A 20257-nucleotide genomic window follows, 5' to 3' on the forward strand; every position below is an offset into this window, starting at 1 on the left:
AAGCTGTATTTATCATTCTCATTTTACGTTCTAATATATCAAGTGAATTGATTTCTTAATTAAATTTCTACCAAATCCTTTCATTCCAAGAGGATTCCTGTCTATGATCAAAATTTTAATATCCTGGTGAATTTCACTTGCATTTTATTTGTAATTTCTGTTAGTTAAAGTGTCTTGTAATTCGTTTTACTTTGCTATTATTATCAATTAATTGGCATCTCTTCTTCTGACTTTACAAAATGAATAGGGTTATTGTTACCATCTTTCTAAACTCCACATTGATGTATAGAACAGTCTTATGGACTCTGTGGGAGAGGGAGAGGGTGGGAAGATTTGGGAGAATGGCATTGAAACATGTATAATATCATGTATGAAACGAGTTGCCAGTCCAGGTTCAATGCACGATACTGGATGCTTGGGGCTAGTGCACTGGGACGACCCAGAGGGATGGTATGGGGAGGGAGGAGGGTGGAGGGTTCAGGATGGGGAACACATGTATACCTGTGGCGGATTCATTTTGATATTTGGCAAAACTAATACAATTTTGTAAAGTTTAAAAATAAAATTAAATTAAAAAAAAAACAAAAACAAAATGAATAGGCATGTTTTCATCTTGATCTGCATTCTAGAAATGTTGAATATAACAGGAATTATATAAACTTGGGAGTTAATAAATACACTTTATAGAAACCTTATACCCTAAGATAATCTTGAGAAGAAATTATTTTTGAAAATGGTTTAATTAGCACCATGATTATTTTTATTCAGATTTATTTTTTGTGTTCCATTTGGATATTTATAGCTCCTTGGAATTTATAAAATATGTTTATAAAATATAAAACTATAAAAACTTATAAATAAATTCAATAGAGCTTATTGAATTTCCTACCAGAAAAAAAATCTACATTCATTTAAAATTAACATAACTACAATCATTTCTTCTTTCTTCCCTCTCTCCTGCCTTCTCCTTCTTGGATTTTTTTTTCTCTCTCTTTCTCTTTCATTTATTTTGTTCAGCAATGCATTAATTAATTATATGCACTATCTTTTCACCAAAACTCTTTGGGTTCACATGTTGAATTTTATTTTTGCATTTTTGTTGCTTAATAAGAGTTATAATTATATTTGATTTTTAAAATATTTCATTTGTTAAATGATTTTGTATTAATAGTTTTAAATATTTGTAACACATTTTTATATTTGCTTTATTGCTTTCTGAAGATGTCTAAGCAATTTATGGTTATTGGAATCTACCTCCAGAACACAGCAAGTCTTTCAATTTTCAACTTACTTTGGGACTGCTCTTGAATATCTCTCAAGAAAACTTGAAAAGAAAACACTTCCTGTTTTTATCACAGAACATTCTGTGATATTATTATTATAAAATATAATAGTATATTATATATAGTATATATATAATATATAATTAGTCTTTTTATAATAGTATTATTATAAAAATACTAATTCAGCAATAATAATCGTGTCATTGTAACTTTGTGTTTTTCCTCTTCATTTATCAAATACTGAAGGTGACTGAGTCAAAGCAGAATATGAGTGTAGCTTTATGAATGTTGTATCTAATACTAATAGTTTGTCTCATATTTTAATACTGTGCTCTAAATTTATATAATTTTAAACTCATTACATAGTGCTTTGAATTTTATTTTATCTGGTGTTAATATTACAAGTCATGTATTTCTTGTACTTTCTCACATGTTATTGCCTATCTTGAAAATGTCTGCCCTTAGACCTTTAACATAGCAGTGTTTTACCATACCACCAGGGCTTATGCATGCTTTTCCTATGTCTGAAAGTCAGATTCCTCCAACCCTCCCTGTGTGCACTCTTTTTCATGTTTTAAATTTCCTCTTCAGCATCATCATTAGGGAGAGATATTTTCCCCAGATTCACTGATCATGTGTAACCCACTCATTAAAAGCATTCAGGGTACTATGTTCCTTTCTTTCATAACACATTAAAATTTTAATTGTGAAATTATATAATTTGAATCTTGTTTTTTCTTTTTCTTCACCCTCACCTTAGCGACTCAACAGCTACCATATAAACACTATTAGCACAGAAACTAGGTCATCCTTTCCTGTGTAATGTAGTACTGAATACAGTGCCTGGCGCATGATATGCACGCTTCATACCCCTTGGATGAAGATATGAGGAAACATAAGTCTACTTACCTTTGTTTACAGGAGAGAATCTCAAAAAAAATGCTTACTCTATGAAAATTAATTTAAAAAATATAATAGGTACTAAAACATACATGACATGGTCCTCAAGCCTCCAGCAAGGAGCACTGGAATCCAGTTTTCGCTCTATGACACTGACGGTCAGGGTTTAGTTTTTCCAAGAGCAATTATGTTTAATATCATTAAAATGTGCACAGAGTAATCAGATGTGTATGAGCTTTGCCTTTAGTTTCATTTCCTTTTCACTAATATTGTTTTGCTTTAAAAGTGTATGTGTATGCCCAAAACTTTTATAAATCTAAATCAAGTATATTTCAAAAAATGAAATTATATACAATTGAATAAATTTGAATTAGTAAGAGAGGCAGGCATTTTGCTGAGAATATTTTTAGTTGATATTTACTTTCATACCTGCCTTAATATTTTAACTTTCCATTTATTTAGTTAGTTCCTACACAATAGTTAATAGGCCTATTGTACAGGAATAATTTAATAAGAACTGTTTATTATGCATTGATTGGAGAAGGAAATGGCAAGCCACTCCAGTGTTCTTGCCTGGAGAATCCCAGGGATGGGGGAGCCTGGTGGGCTGCCATCTATGGGGTCGCATAGAGTTGGACACGACTGAGGTGACTTAGCATTATGCATTGAAATTAACAAGATATATTTAGGTTTATTGCATTTTCAGTTAAGTTCATCACTCAGTCCTGTCTGACTCTTTGCAACCCCATGGACTGAAGAACGACAGGTTTTCCTGTCCATGTCTAACTCTTGGAGCTTGCACAAACACATGTCCATAGAGTTGGGGATGCCATCCAACCATCTCACCCCCTGTCATTCCCTTCTCCTCCTGCCTTCAGTCTTTCCCAGCATCAAGGTATTTTCCAATGAGTCAGTTCTTCTCATCAGGTGGCCAAAGTATTGGAGTTTCGGCATCAGTTCTTCCAATGAAATTTCAGGACTGATTTCCTTTAGAACGGACTGGTTGGATCTTCTTGCTGTTCAAGGGACTCTCAAGAGTCTGCTCCAACACACAGTTCAAAAGCATCAATTCTTTGGTGCTCAGCTTTCTTTAAGGTTCAACACTCACATCTATACATAACTACTGGAAAAATCATAGCTTTGACTAGACAGACCTTCATTGGCAAAGTAATGTCTCTGCTTTTTAATATGCTGTCTAGGTTGGTCATAGCTTTTCTTCTAAGGAGCAAGCATCTTTTAATTTCCTGGCTGAAGTCACCATCTGCAGTGATTTTGGAGAAAAATAAAGTAAAGGAACATTTATTGTGCCCCCAAAAATAAAGTCTCTCACAATTTCCATCTATTGTTTCACCATCTATTTGCCATGACATGATGGGACTGAATGCCATGATTTAGTTTTCTGAATGTTGAGTTTTAAGACATCTTTTTCACTCTTCTCTTTCACTTTCATCAAGAGCTCTTTAGTTCTTCTTTTTCTGACATAAGGGTGGTGTCTTCTGCATATCTGAAGTTATTGCTATTTCTCCCAGAAATCTTGATTCCAGCTTGTGTTTCATCCAGCCCAACATTTTGCATGATGCATTTTACATACAAGATAAATAAACAGGGTGACAATATACAGCCTTGACGTACTCCTTTCCCTATTTGGAACCAGTCTGCTGTTTCATGTCCAGTTCTAACTATTGCTTCTTGACCTGCTGATATATTTCTCAGTAGGCAGATCAGATGGTCTGGTATTCCCATCTCTTGAAGAATTTTTCACAGTTTGTTGTGATCCACAGAGTGAAAGTCTTTGGCGTAATCAATAAAGCAGAAATAGATATTTTTCTGCAACTCTCATGCTTTTTTGATGATCCAACAGATGTTGGCAATTTGATCTCTGGTTCCTCTCCCTTTTCTAAAACCAGCTTGAACATTTGTTCATGGTTCGCATACTGTTGAAGCCTGGCTTGGAGAATTTTGAGCATTACTTTGTTAGCATGTGAGTGCAATTGTGTGGTATTTTGAACATTCTTTGGTGTTGCCTTTTTTGGGATTGGAATGAAAACTGACCCTTTCCAGTCCTGTGGCCACTGCTCAATTTTGCAAATTTGCTGGCATATTGAGTACAGCACTTTCACTGCACCATCTTTTAGGATTCGAAATAGCTCAACTGGAATTCCATCACCTCCACTAGCTTTGTTCATAGTGATCCTTCCTAAGAAACACTTGACTTCACATTCCAGGATGTCTGGCTCTACATGAATGATCACACCATAGTGGTTATCTGGGTCATGAAGTTCTTTTTGTATAGTTCTTCTGTGTATTCTTACCACCTCATCTTAATGTCTCCTGCTTCTTTTAGGAACATACCAATTCTGTTCTTTATTGTGCCCATCTTTGCATGAAATGTTCCCTTGGTATCTATAATTTTCTTGAAGAGATCTCTAGTCTTTCCCATTCTATTGTTTTACTCTATTTCTTTGCATTGATCAGTGAGGAAGGCTTTCTTCTCTCTCCTTGCTATTCTTTGGAACTCTGCATTCAAATGGGTATATCTTTACTTTTCTCCTTTGCCTTTCACTTCTCTTCTTTCCTCAGCTGTTTGTAAGGCCTCCTCAGACGACCATTTAGCCTTTTTGCATTTCTTTTTCTTGGAGATTTTTTTTTTACATTTATTTATTTATTTTTACTTTACAATATTGTATTGGTTTTGCCATACATCAATATGCATCAGCCACAGGTGTACACATGTTTCCCATCCTGAACCCCCCCCCACATCCCTCCCCACACCATCCCTCTGGGTCAAGATTGTCTTGATCACTGCCTCCTGTAAACTGTCATGAACCTCCTTCCATAATTCTTCAGTCACTCTGTCTATCAGATGTAATCCCTTGAATCTTTTTGTCACTTCCACTGTATAATCATAGGGGATTTGACTTAGGTCATATCTGAATGACCTAGTGGTTTTCCCTACTTTCAATATAAGTCTGAATTTGCCAATAAAGAGTTCATGATCTAAGCCACAGTCAGTTCCTGGTCTTGTTTTTGCTGACTGTGTAGATCTTCTCCATCTTTGGCTACAAAGAATATAATCAGATTTCAGTATTGACCATCTGGTGGTGTCCATGTGTAGAGCTGTCTCCTGTGTTGTTGGACGAGGGTGTTTGCTATGATCAGTGCATTCTCTTGGAAAAACTGTTAGCCTTTGACCTGATTTGTTTTGTACTCCAAGTCCAAATTTGCCAGTCACTCCAGGTATCTCTAGGCATCCTACTTTTGCATTCCATTCTCCTATAATGAAAAGGACATCTTTTTTGGGTGTTAGTTCTTGAAGTTTGTAGGTCTTCAGGGAACCATTTAACTTCAACGTCTTCAACATTACTGGTCAGGGCATAGACTTGGATTTCTGTGATATTGAATGGTTTGCCTTGGAAATGAACAGAGACCATTCTGTCGTTTTTTGAGACCGCATCCAAGTACTGCATTTCGGACTCTTTCGTTGACTATGATGGCTACTCCATTTCATCTAAGGGATTCTTACCTACAGTAGTAGATAACATGGTCATCTGAGTTAGAGTCACCCATTCCAGTCCTTTTTAGTTCACTGACTCCTAATGATGGTCACTCTCGGCCATCTCCTGTTTGACCATTTCTATTTTGCTTGACTCATGGACCTAACATTCCAGGTTCCTATGCAATATTGCTTTTTATAGCATCAGACTTTACTTCCATCAACAGTTACATCCACAACTGGGTGCTGTTTTTACTTTGGCTCCATCTCTTCATTCTTTCTGGAGTTATTTCTCCACTATTCTCCAGTAGCATATTGGGCACCTACAGACCTGGGGAGCTGATCTTTCAGTGTCCTATCTTTTTCCCTTTTCATACTATTCATGGGGTTCTCAAGGCAAGAATACTGAAGTGGTTTGCCATTCCCTTCTCCAGTGGACCATGTTTTGTCAGAATTCTCCACCATGACCCGTCCATCTTAGGTGGCCCCACATGGCATGGCTCATAGTTTCATTGCATTAGACAAGGTTGTGGTCCATGTGATCAGTTTGGTTAGTTTTCTGTGATTTCGTTTTTCATTTTGTCATTCATTGCATACCATGTTGAAGTACTACTTATGATTATTAAGAATTTTAAAATTATAACTGCTTCAATTATTAACTTTTAAGTATTACCTCAAATAAATGAATAGTTTTAACTACTATGCATGTTTTAAAGATATATTTTAACAAAATTAGCTTAAATATCCCAATGTTTTCAGTGATGCATAATTTTTTGTTGTTTATTAACATAATCTCTACTGTAAAGAAGAATTGGCTATCAAGACATAAGCCAAACATTATCATACTCCCAGCATTTTAATGTTTTGTTAGAGTAGATTGTTGAATTCACCTTCACTATTCTTAAATGCATGTTCTATCTTAGAGATTGTGACCTCTTTGATAGTTATTTTTATTACTATGTAATTGATTCTCACTTTACTCATTTTTCTTTTTCTCCTTTTTCTTTCAAACATGCTGCAGTAGCTAACATATTATGGAGAGAAGAAGGTACTAAGTTCCATTATTTTTTATATTATTGTGATTATTTTGCTTACTTGATATATTTTTTACTATCAGTTCTAATAATTGCCTTATTCATTTCTATTTTCATTAAAATTTTATTTGAGTGTAAACCAGTATTATTCTCTAAATGGCTACCATTTAAAATATTTATAGATCCTCATCAGCTTGATTTATTATTGATATATAATCAGGAGGTTATGTTACAATATATGGAAATGCTTTTTAAGAGTATAGAATTAAAATTAGTCAAATAAATGAAAGCAAACTTGGTTAAACATAATTTATATATTAAGCCCTGATTTAGATTAGAAAAGAAAAAATTAGAAAACTATTACCTTATGAATGGAATATAATAAATGAAGAAAACAGGTTATTGCAACTTCTTTGACAGTCTAGTAGTTAAGAATTAACCTTCCAATGCAGGGGTTGTAGGTTCAATCTCTGGGTAGGGGCATGTGATCCCACAAACCCTGTGATCAGAAACCCAAGACAAAAACACAAAGAAGCAATATTGGTTAAAAAAAAAAAAAAAAAAACTCAATAAAGATTTGAAACAATCCGCATCAAAAATAATCTTTAAAAAAAAGGGGGGAAAAATGGGATATAAACTTAAGTAACTGGATTCAAATCCAGTCTGTACCAGTATGTAAACTAGAGTCTCTTTATTTCACAAATTCGTCATCTCAGAAGTAAGGATAGTTGTTAGTTCTCAACAAGGTTGTTTTATCAACTTTTTAAATTATAGTTTGCACTCAATTGTGCTAGTTTTTCTTAATTAGCCACAAAAGCCAAGTGGCAGTGTTTACCCAGAATTTAAATATCCCGAGTGCATTACTTAAATTCTTAGGAGAAAAGTGTGGATAAGTCATCATTACACTCTTGGAAGGCAATTATCAAAGTAATTGCCTACACAAACCATTGTAGAAAAACTTCTTTGTTTCCTATTGTAGACTCTTATATGAATTGGAGTCACAGCCACCTGGAGGACCATGCCTCAGAAGGGTTAATAAATTCTGAAATTTAGCCGTCTCAATTTTATTTTCAAAGATGAGCATAACACATTTTTTTTTCTCCCTTGGTATTTCTTTCTCCTCAAATCTTCTGTAAAGGCCCTAAACTCCAGTTTACTAAAGAGCTATTGGAGTAATTTTACCTTCTCGTTTTATTCCACTTGGATATTTCACATTTGAATGTACAAATTCAATCATTACTGAAACGGATATTATTATGACATGATTAACATATATGTTAGATGCTTCTTTAGACTCTCTTATTTCTTGAGACCAGACAAATATTTCTCTGGGTATTATAAAAATGGATTTTATTTAATCATTATAAAGGGAAGGAATAAAACCCAAATATTCAGAGATCATGTACCACAGGTTTAGCTTGATCACTAATTGCTGTGGAAATTAGAATGAGTCATTTTACCTCTCTGAGCCAGAATATTTTAAAACAATGCTTGAAATATAGTTTGGCACCCTCCTTGCAAATTTGTGATATGTAAATCTCTTTAAAATAGCTAAAACAACTCTTTTTTATAACTTGAATTGATGTCATTAACATTAGTACTTTATAATAATCATTAGTATGTAATAATAGTATAATATTATTCAGGTGTCCTTTAAAAATACAGGAGACCTCCAGATTAATTAAAATCATCCTGAGATTCATTATATGAAAACATTCTTATCTTTTTAAGTTTTTCTTCTGTTAATCTTTGAAACTATATGCTTTCAATAAGTACTCTCCATCAGTCAGTGATATGCTTACTCTTTATGATGTTTGACCCAGAATATGTGCTTGAGAAATCATAGCTATTTAATATATTTTGTAGATAATTTTAAAGCATATACAAGAAATATTTTAGGAAATTTTTAAAATCCTTTTTTCTATGTACTGTTAACATCAGAATACTTTACTGTTTTCTGAAATAAAATTTAAAATAATATATTTGAGAAAATAATAGTTTGACTCAGATTCCAGGAATCTGTAAATTATATTTATAATGCCACAGTTATCAGTAAGGCATTACAGTTGAAAATGATTGCATGTAATAATAATAATGGTTGCCAGGCATAATAGACCAAATTGAGGAATCATTAAACCACAAACGTGTACAACTATTTCATATAAATAATTAAAATAACAAAAGAAGCATCCAAAGTAAATTTCTACCTGTATTTTTTAAGGATAGAATAATAACTAACAAAAAATACATATTTCTGAGATCCATTTTTATTTTCACTCTAGCAGTGCTTTCTGATTGTATACTCATATTTTCACTATTACCATGAAAAAATGCTTTCAGAGAGAACATTGAAGAATTCCAAGCATTTTAAGATAAATAATAAGTGAAAGAGATTTCAAAATGATAATTCCTCTATAATGTCATTATGACTTAAAGGCAAACTTTTTTTTTTTTGTGGGAATGTAGAAAAACATTTTAAAAGGGAGAAAATATATCACTCATTTATTTACAAATATTTTAAAGAGACAACTAAATGTAGGGCACTTTGAAAGCATTTGTAAAGATAAGATCTAGTATCTGCTCTAATGAAATTTTTAATCTTGTGAAATAGAAGATTAACTCATTGTCAACTAATTTCACTGCATAAATGATCTCAAAGTATACATTAAAATATTCAGCATGATTGGGTCTCTTTTGCAATATTTTTATGGTCTTATAATCTAATAATGTATTTCCTAATATTTGTTTAAGTAGACAACAGTTTGGTATATGCTTTATGGTGTAATGATAATAAGCATTTTTATAAGCACTGAATTAAAGGAATTTAAACCATTTTATTCACTGTAGGATTAGGTTGAACTTTTAGATATACTAATTTCAAACTCTAAGGAGAGATGTCAGATGGTTTGTTATATAATATAGCATTTTTTAAATTTATTGTAAATAAGATCATTTTGTTGAATATCTATAGGATCAATATGGAACTGAAATTACTTTGGAAAATACTGGCTTGATGTGACATCTAGTGATCTGAAAGCAAATGTATATATATTATTTTAAAATTATCTTTGTAAATATTTATGAATCTCTTCATACATATATATGTTATAGGAATTATTCAAATAAATTACTATATTAGTTGGGCAATTAACACCAACCAGCACAAAGTACAATTAGAAAATCACAGTGAAATCATGCAAAAAAGTTTATGTGTTACATTATTATCTGACTAGCTTTGTGACCTATAATGTCACCAAAGTGGGAAAAAAAAGAATAATAGGCATCAGGCCCTCTCTTAACTCCTTCAACCTCAGATTTGTCACATTTCATTGTCCAGACTACTATGCTGCAGGGGAGCATGGGAAATACAGAAGAGTTCACACGAACTTAATGAGCTACTGTATAATTATTTTTATAGCAAAATATTGGTAAGGTTCTCAGGACCAAATTACTGTCTCACAACAATATTGGTGAAATATTTAAAATGAAAAAAGAGAGCTTTCAGAAGGTAAGTCTTTTAAATTCAGGAGACTTAGAGTATCATATCATTGGATGAGGGAGAGACAACATTTTCTACTGTCTGTTCGTGATGCCAATGCCAGAGTGATCAAGCTGTTAATATCTTCATTTGCAAGTTCCATATCTTCTCTGTTAAAAACAAATGTCAATGTTTTAGCATTTTATCTCATAAAACTGTTTTCAGATCAAAAAAGGAATCTGACAAGATAACCATTTGCAGATATATGTGCATATACACATCCACATATATGTGTATGCATATTTGTATAACTCCTTCATAGAGCACAGCCTTGTCATGGAGAAGGAGCTTGTGTAACTCAAAGAAGCTATGAGCCATGCCATACAGGGCCACCCAAGATGGATGGGTCATAGTGAAAACTTCTGACAAAATGTGGTTCACTGGAGAAGGAATGGCAATCCACTCCAGGATTCTTGCCTGGAGAACCCTATGAACAGCATATAAAGGCAAAAAGATGATGCCAGAAGATGATCTCCCAGGTTGGAAGGTGCCCCACATGCTGCTGGGGAAGAGCAGAAGGCAATTACTAATAGCTCCAGAAAGAATGAGCAGCTAGGCCAAAGCAGCAATGATGCTCAGCTGTGGACATGTCTGGTGGTGAAAATTAGTGAAAGTCACTCTGTTGTGTCTGACTCTTTGCAACTCCAAGAACCATACAGTCCATGGACTTCTCCAGATCAGAATACTGGAGTCAGTAGCCATTCCCTTCTCCAGGGGATCTTCCCAACTCAGGAAGTGAACTGGGGTCTCCTGCATTGCAGGTGGATTCTTTACCAACTGAACTATTAGGAAAACCCAGTGAAAATAAAGTTCAATGCTATAAAGATAGTGGAGGACAGAAAAACCTGGTATACTACAGTCTATGAGGTCTCAGAGTCAGACACGATTTAGTGACTGAACAACAACAACAAATATATGTATATACACAAACACGTGAACATATACATAATTATGTATGATTTCTCCTAATATTAACTACATAGCAAACAAATGCTCTATTATGATATAATCTTTGCTATCTTAATAATTGAATGTGAAATCAATCATGCAGATTTGCATTCAAATTTTTCAGCATATCTTTGAAAGTTCAGGGAATTGAATTCTGACTTAAGACTAGCTTTGGATAATATCATTCTGACCAATAATATATAATGTTCAGATAGTGTCTACTTCCTGAATTAATAGTGCCTAATAAGTTTAACACAATTACTCTCCAAAAATCTAAAACTTTGAAAGAGGAAGTTATTCTTATTTCAATTGAACAAAACATAAATATCTCACTGAGGTGTGATGGTTTGGTGTTACTATGTGTGTGAAAAGGATTTTAGCTCCAAAGACTGAGTTCCAAAAATGGGAATATTCATAAACTGAAAATTCATCCCTGCTGGGTTAGTCAAAGTGAGAAATATGATGCAGACCATCTATTTTTGCCTATTTTCTTCTTTATTAAAAATAACTTTAGAATTAGATGAAAAGGAAGAGAATAATATCAATCTATGAAGGACTTTCTTTAACACAAAATTTACTAAATGACCTTTGATTGGTTACCAACTCACTGCATTGTAGGATTAGAATTTGCTATTGACCATAAATTAAATGCTAAAGTAATGGCAATTTACACCAGAGGAAGGCAAACACCACAAAATAGTTTTACTATTGACTTAAATATTCATCCAATAATCACAAATAACCATTATTTTGTTATAATTTATGGAATATAGTGTTATATGTAACACATAATGTAACTATATTATCATACTGCCCTATTATTCTTGTGTAGCAGTCCTCAAAGGATTGATACAAGGATGTAAATTACATCCATTTTTTTCCTCAGTCCCTCTCATATATTTAAAAGTACAGTATTGATCAAAAAATCCTCTGGGAAATACTTCTGTTCTTGTGTATGTCCTTTCTGTATAGAAAGAAAAACAAAGCAGAGACAAATCTCACAAGGAAAAAACAAATTATAGATCAGTTTTTTGAGCTACTATACCTTGTTAGATTAACTATCGACCTGAAAAAGACAAAGTACTTATGTCTGTCTTCACCAAGTGATGAAAAAAGACAAGACAGCACATATTCCTAAACTTTATAATGACTACAGTTGTAAAGCTTTTACTTACATCAAGAACTTTTGTAGTAAACTGCAATACATCAATGAGGAAAAAATTGTAAGTGAAACTCACGGTCAGACTTTGTGGGACTCAGAAATCTTTTACACTTTTCAAAATTATTGAAAACCCAAAGAGCTTTTGTTTATGTAGGTTATTTCTATCCACTTTAATTACCATATTAGAAATTAAAGCGAAATTCAAAAATGTAGCCATAATAGCATATTATTTGTAAAGTGATATTTAAAAATTGAAAAGGCTCACTATTGAACACTGCATTTTAAAAAAATCTGGCTGAATAAAAACGTAGAATTCCTATATCTGCTTCTGCATTGAACTGTTGTGATATCATTATAGCACCACATGTCCTGTAAACTGTCAAGAGCTACACTCTACAGAAAATGAAAGAGAAAAATGCAAATGACATCTTAGCATTATTATGAAAATAGCTTGAATTTGCAGACCCCCCTGCAAAGATCAACTGCTCTACTAGAAAATCAGGTTATTCTTTCAGGAGGCTCATATATTCATAGAATTCAACCTCATAAAAAGCTGAAATGTACTAGTAGTATATCTCACAGTATAGATTTGAGGAAAACATGAGGACAGTAAGTACATTTGGTTATATGCCATTTCACCATGTCCCCCCAATGATGTTTCAAAGAGATAATGTCAATCATAAAAATAGGGACAATTCAACATTTCTTGAGCTCATAGTAAGAGTTCAAGTCACTCGGCTACATGTTTTCCTTTCTCCATCTTACTTACTTCTTACAATTACAACACAGAAGTTACATAGTAAATAACTTCCCCACGATATAACAGAAAGTTCTATAGCTATGGTTTACCTCTGAGCTATCTGAATCGAGAATGGGATTTATCTCTGTTAACAGTCTCTCATACCAAAAAAAAAAACAAAAAAACTTTTAAACAGTTAGAACGTGGAAATATGTTATATGACATAGTTATACTGAACATACACAGGTATGTTTTAGGAAGGGGGACCCTTTCCAGGGCCCCAAACTGGGCTCTTGTCTAACACTCAGAAATGAACTGTCCGTGGAGACACATATGCTGACAAAGCAAGAGATTTTATTGGGAAAGGGCACCCGGGTGGAGAGCAGTAGGGTAAGGGAACCCAGGAGAACAGCTCTGCCATGTGGCTCGCAGTCTCGGGTTTTATGGTAATGGGATTAGTTTCCGGGTTGTCTTTGGCCAATCATTCTGACTCAGAGTCCTTCCTGGTGGTGCACGCCTTGTTCAGCCAAGATGGATGCCAGAGAGAAGGATTCTGGGAGGTGGTCAGACATGTGGTGTCTCCTTTTGACCGTTTCCAAACTCTTCCAATTGGTGGTGGCTTATTAGTTCTGTGTTCCTTAGCAGGACCTCCTGTTGTAAAACAACTCATAAAAATGGTTACTATGGTGCATGGCCAGGGTGGGCGGTTTCAGTGTGCTTCCCCTAACCGGTACATTATTGCTTCTTATACGAATAAAGCTAATGAATACCCCTAGACACGACTGAGCGACTTCACTTTCACTTTTCACATTCATGCACTGGAGAAGGAAATTGCAACCCACTCCAGTGTTCTTGCCTGGAGAATCCCAGGGACGGGGGAGCCTGGTGGGCTGCCGTCTATGGGGTCGCACAGAGTCGGACACGACTGAAGCGACTTAGCAGCAGCAGCAGCAGAAGCATATTCAAAATAAATTATAATATTATAGTAGCAAATTTAGAATGATACATCATCATATACTTAGATTATAAACTCTTCTGCTAAAATCTAAAGGATAATTGATGAATAAGATATGTCTAGCAAGAAAATGAATGGCAAAATAAACCTTGTTTAGGTGGAGAAGAGAGGAATTCATCAACAGCTCCGAGGATAAAGTTTTATTTCCTAGCAGAGTGACTGATACCTAGTTCTTTTATATTATCATTTTAACATATTTGTACATGATATTTTGTTGGCATTACTATTTCATAAGCACTAAGGAGTTATATTCCTACCAAAAACAGTAAAATGCACCTTGCTTAAAGTTATCTGTATTTCTCAATAACTTGTAACTTGGAAAGTAGTTTATACTCTGTAAAAATGCTGATGTGTAACTTATGTTTTTAAAAGTAAGAAAACACACTTTTCAGTGTTGAAAGTGATTTGGATGGATTAACCAGGTTTTCAGAGGTAAATAACTCCCAGAAATTTAATCTGTGCAAAAGTACAGTGAAATCTCACTGACTGCACTATGCACAGAATATAGTAAATATATATATATATATATATATATATATATATAAAATATTGAAAGCATCCATAGGAGAAAGGACAGAAGATGCTTCAAGAAACTTTGCAAACAGTCTGGACTTGGAGTAGTTGTAATATTCAAACACATTCAAATTGCTGACCGTGGAGCAGAATCGTGCAGCAGCTGAAGGAGGGTACCGTCAAGTTCTTTAAAAAATGTTATGTGCTTTGTAATCATCATCAAACAAAGTAACTGACACAAGTGAAAATCAGACACCACATCACAGCTTGCTTGTGCTCCTAAGTTTCAGCACCGAGTCATGTTAATTTGCAAGTCACTAAGAGGTAGCAAACATCAACCATCTATCCATGTTTATACAAAAGCTTATTGATACAAATTTTTTTTTGCATAAAAACTGAGTTTTGTATACCTTTGGGTATAGAATTGATGTTTCTGTATGCAGAGCTGTAATTATGGATAACAGCTGACAAGTCTTAAATTTTATTTCATGAAAAACAACTTAAATTTAGTCCTTGCCACTTCTGCTACTGTTCAGGAACATCTCATTGTAACATTGTGCATTCTGGAATTAAAATGCACAATTAACTGATAAAGATAACATGTATTAAAATATAAGAATGGTAAAATATTTCTAAAACAGTAAGATTTATCAAAATCTTAAAATGGGTATGCATTATTAGTTAGAAATAATTTCATTGTGTATCAGTTCAGTTCAGTTCAGTTGCTCAGTCGTGTCCGACTCTTTGTGACCCCATGAATCACAGCACACCAGGCCTCCCTGTCCATCACCAACTCCCGGAGTTCACTCAGACTCATTATTTATAAATACCAATAAAGTTATAATTCTGATTGAATACATTTTCCTCTTAATCATAGGAATAGATGGGCACAGATCAAATAGGCAGAACTGGTGACATTTTAAATTAGATAGAAACATATTTAATAAAAGAAAATACAGCTTAAGTTAAATAATTTTATTGTTTTGCAAATCAAATACTTGTGATCCTCAGTCTTGATTTCATAGACTTTATAAGTATTGTCAATCGAAATAAAAATTTTAAATGTTTTCAGATGTTAAACATTTTAAGCAATTTGGATTTTCAAACTACCAAGATTTCAATATAATTGCTTAACTATTAAAGGGCGTATGCTCTCACTGGATTATGTGTGGTAGAATTAACTGAATAAATATGGTTTGCAAACTGGTATACCTGGATGAGGTAATCAGGAGAGGATCAGGAAAGGAAGGTCTACATGCTCTTAGTCTGGACATGTTGGAACATGTCCAGAACAAGGCAGAAGCAGAGGAAACCAAGAGTAGAGGTGTGCAGTCAGAGGTGACAAGTCCCCAGGTGCAGGCCTCCATTAATCCCCATGCGCATTTCAGGTGTCTGTTCTGTAGCATCCTGCCCCCACAAGGAGTGGGTTTATAATGCAAGTGAGATGGATTTCTAAGATGTCACAAACCCAAACCTGCAGTGTGAAAAAAATTAATAGTATGATTTAAATGAGATTTTTGCAAGACTTTATATTAATTCAAGTTTTAAAGTGGAGAAACTACCCCCAAAATTTATCATTATGAAAACTGACATGTAAGACCTCTAGTGGGATTACATTTACAAATATTGTTTTTGGAAAATATTCAATACATATTCTCCAAAATCTAGAGGACTTGGTCTTTCTGTTTCTAGAACAAAAAGAATTTGTTTCTAAATTCCTGCAAAGGATGACAGTTTATTTTCCCTAGGGAACTTGAATAAGACATTGGATAAACATGATTCTTCAGAACAAACTTTTATATCTTAATGAACACCTAAATTAAGTGGGAAGGTAGCAGAAATAATCTGTGTATCCAAGGGTTCACAATTTCTATTTATAATTAGTGTAAAATATCTGAAACTTTTGTTGACTTACAAAAAAAGCACTGATGTACAGATTAGGGAGAAGAAGTGGAATTTCTGCATAAAATCACAGATTTACTTGGACATTTGGTAAAGGTCTCACATGGTTTGCTTTATTAACATTACATGACTTCACAAATTGATCTCCCACCAGCAATATGACAGACACTGAGTTTTGTTCGTAAAGGTTTCTGATAATTTTATTTTGAACTTTTGAATGTGTTTTTATTTCTAAGGTCTGGGAATTGGGAACATGTTCTATGTTTTTTATGAAGATGGAATCAAAGTGATACAACCCATAGAATGTGAATTTCAGAGGCACATTAAGCCGAGTGAAAAGCTCCTTGGATTTCAGGCAAGTGTTTAAAAAATTCCTTTATAGTTTTATGCAGCAATTTTAAGTAGAATTGTATTTTGGAAATACAGTGAAATCTATACATATATGAGACATTAGGGGAGGACCATATTAAAGCTATGATATTACTTGTTATTCTATTCAGGTTTTATATTTGAAGAGGAAAATAATATATTGTGTATTCTTAATTGCTTGTTTGTAATAAAAATTAAAGCACTAAAGTTGAATACCAAAAATGAACATGCTGCCTCTTTAATTTACAATGTCTTTCATTTTGACGGGCAATGGTTACACAGTAAAAGAAAATAAACTGTAAATAATCCAATGAAATTAGGGGTATATTAGCTGCTTTATAAATGTGAATTCCCTTTAGTTTTTCTTATTTTTCATGAGCTCACAATGGAATGAATGACTTAGATTTAGATGGAAAAACATCAATTCCTTTATTTATTGATATCTATCTGTACCTTACCTTTCACAGAAACAAATGTTTTGTGTAAAATTTTGACACAGCATTCAGAAAATAAAAGAATATCTGACTAAATGGGCATTGATTTTACATATTAGGGAATATACTTTTGTACAAGGTAATAAGAAATTATGTTTATACTATGGTTATATATTCTGTTGTTATTGCTTAGTTGCTAAGTCAAGTCGAACTCTTTTGCTGCCCCATGGACTGCAGCGCATCAGGCTCTTCTGTCCATGGAATTTCCCAGACAAGAATATTGGAGTGGGTTGACATTTCCTTCTCTAGGGGATCTTTCTGACCCAGGGATCAAACCTGCAACCCCTGCTTGGTAGGCAGATTCTTTACCACTGAAGTCCCATGGAGATATATATATATATATCTCCACATAAATATATGTTTGTACACCAAAATATGTAATACTGAAGGTACCTGCATTACCTATGTGTTCAGTCACCCAAAAATAAAATATTGGTGCACCTCAGAATGCAACCTTCTCTTGAACCCCTATTTTAAGGTTCACATGGTCTCAAGATGTGAGCAAAATATGTATTAATGCCCTGGTTTAGATACTTTACTTTCAACTCCTGTTTCCAATCTACTAGTAGCCAGTGTTGCCATATGTTAATTTATGGAAACAATGGTTTGCACCTTAAAGCCATATCCTAGGATGAAAAGGAAAAATTATTTGACAATGAGATGTTAGGCCAGCACCTCTTCAGACACTATAGGACAAAATGACCTAATGTTTCCTATTTTAAAGAAAGCAAATAATTTAACCCAGTATGTGTATGAATATTTAAAACAAATAAAACTACTTTTTGATTTAAAAATATTTCATTTATAGGCTAAATTAATAAATAGAATCATCACCATTTTTGTTAATCAATAGTTTAACAAGTATGAAAACATTTGAAATTGTACATGCACTTTAGTTTTATAATCACATCAAATCAATACTGACTAAATGCATTTTGAATAAGTTGTGCGTTTATGTAAATAAACACATATAAAAATACTAAATATTTGTTTTTGAGAAAACAATTCAGTCAATTTTATAGCACATTTATAATTTTATAAAAACATGTAAGAAAAACCTACTGTATAGCACAGGGAACTCTATTCTCTGTAATGATCTATATGGGAAAAGAATCTAAAACAGAGTGTATGTATGTGTGTGTCTGTATATATATATACACACATATGTATATATACACATATACACATATGTATATATATGCATATATACAACTGTACAGCAGAAACAAACATAACATTATCAATCAACTGTACTCCAATAAAAGCTATTTTAAAAAACAGTATGAATGATAAGTCTGATTTAACAGACAGATATCAGAAACTTGGCATCCAAATGATAATTTAAATCCAAACAAAATCATTTTACAAAGGACTGTTTCTCTCAGATTCCTATAGAATTAGCAGTTGTAGCTAACTATTTGGAATCTAAAGTTGAAAAAAGCAAGGAAAAATTGTTTTTATAATTTTGTGACACATCTGGACAATAGGGATGTTAAGTTTATTTAACTGAATGTCTCTTTTTTAAGCCTTTCTGGATATTTAGACTTCCTTCTAAAACACCTGAAGTAGAAAGCATATAGAATTTTGTATCTCTCTCTCTCTATGTATATAAGTGTGTGCATGAAATAATGAAAGTGAAATGTTAGTTGCTCGGTCATGTCCTACTCTTTGCAACCCATGGACTGTAGCCCACCAGGCTCCTCTGTTACCATTTCCATCTCTAGGGTATGTTCCCAACCCAGGGATTGAACCCGGGTCTCCTGCATTGCAGGTAGATTCTTTAACTTCTGAGGCACCTATAAATAACACACACACACACACACACACACACACACACAATGTATATTTTTCTATAAGAAAGATAAAAATTGAAGAGGTGATAGAAACCAGACATCAGTGATGACAACCTTAGCTCACATCCTTCAGCCTGAGAATCCACATCCACTGCATATACCGCCAATGACAAATCAGGGATAATTGATTATATAAACTAATTAATGGCTTCAGAATTTTCAAATCATAGCCCCTGTAAATCTTACATTGTACATATGGGATACATATGTCATTGTACATATGGGATTAATTCTAGAAATGCCTACTGTGAAACAAAAAGATATAAGGACAGAAAGTTAGTATCCCTACCTTATATAAAACAAACATTTACAAAATTTCTACATGCTAATGGAAAAGCAAGCAAAATGAGTAGGAAACATTAGATTTGTATTTTTCAGGAGAAATTATCAAATAGTGTGTGTTTAAATAGATGACATTCCTGAAATTTGAATATTGAAATTAAAATACAAATACATTTTAACTAACCAATATATTTGGTAAAGCACTAAGATTCATATGGAGAATGGAGAATTGGCTAAAAGTACATCCTGTTTATAATTTTCAAATACAGAATATAGGGTTTTTTGCTTATACCAAAAAAAGAGAAATTTCTTATGAAATTATTATAATCAATATATGTGAAATAAAGGCTAGAGTAGATAAACTTTTATTTGACATTGCTTTATTTTGTTATTCCTTAATGTGATAAGAGTTTAAATAATTGGAATATGTATACAGAGACATTTTCATGATACACAAGCATACAGAAGTAGAAAAAAGAAAAATTGATGGTGTTATGCTCTGAGAATAAATACTAAACTAAATAATTGCTTCTTGTGTGAATCTATTTTGTTTTCTGCTTAAACACAAGAAGATGTTAATTTTAGAGGATGAAAGCTATCTGGTGCCACTTTCTACTAGATTTACATGTCTAACTATAAACTAATTTCATGAGAAAATTTCTGGGTCTTATGCCAAAAGAGATGGGAATACCAGACCACCTGACCTGCCTCTTGAGAAACCTATAAGCAGAT

General features: G+C 33.3%; 1 protein-coding gene across 5 annotated transcripts in view; it reads left to right on the plus strand.

The window, feature by feature from the left end:
* Nucleotides 1–20257, plus strand: part of FSTL5 (follistatin like 5) — a 937973-nt gene that overhangs the window by 813365 nt on the left and 104351 nt on the right. For 3 of the 5 annotated variants that reach the window (XM_086345931.1, XM_086345932.1, XM_086345935.1), the window contains 2 exons: nt 6698–6724; nt 16764–16882. In XM_086345931.1, coding sequence (XP_086202057.1) covers nt 6698–6724; nt 16764–16882 — 146 coding nt within the window. The remainder of the gene's footprint in view (nt 1–6697; nt 6725–16763; nt 16883–20257) is intronic. The other 2 variants (XM_086345933.1, XM_086345934.1) reach the window with 1 other exon arrangement.

The sequence above is a fragment of the Bos grunniens genome, chromosome 17, assembly GCF_055505025.1.
Source record: "Bos grunniens cultivar Pamir isolate PY7600 chromosome 17, Bosgru_T2T1.0, whole genome shotgun sequence".
In the NCBI taxonomy this organism is placed as follows: domain Eukaryota; kingdom Metazoa; phylum Chordata; class Mammalia; order Artiodactyla; family Bovidae; genus Bos; species Bos grunniens.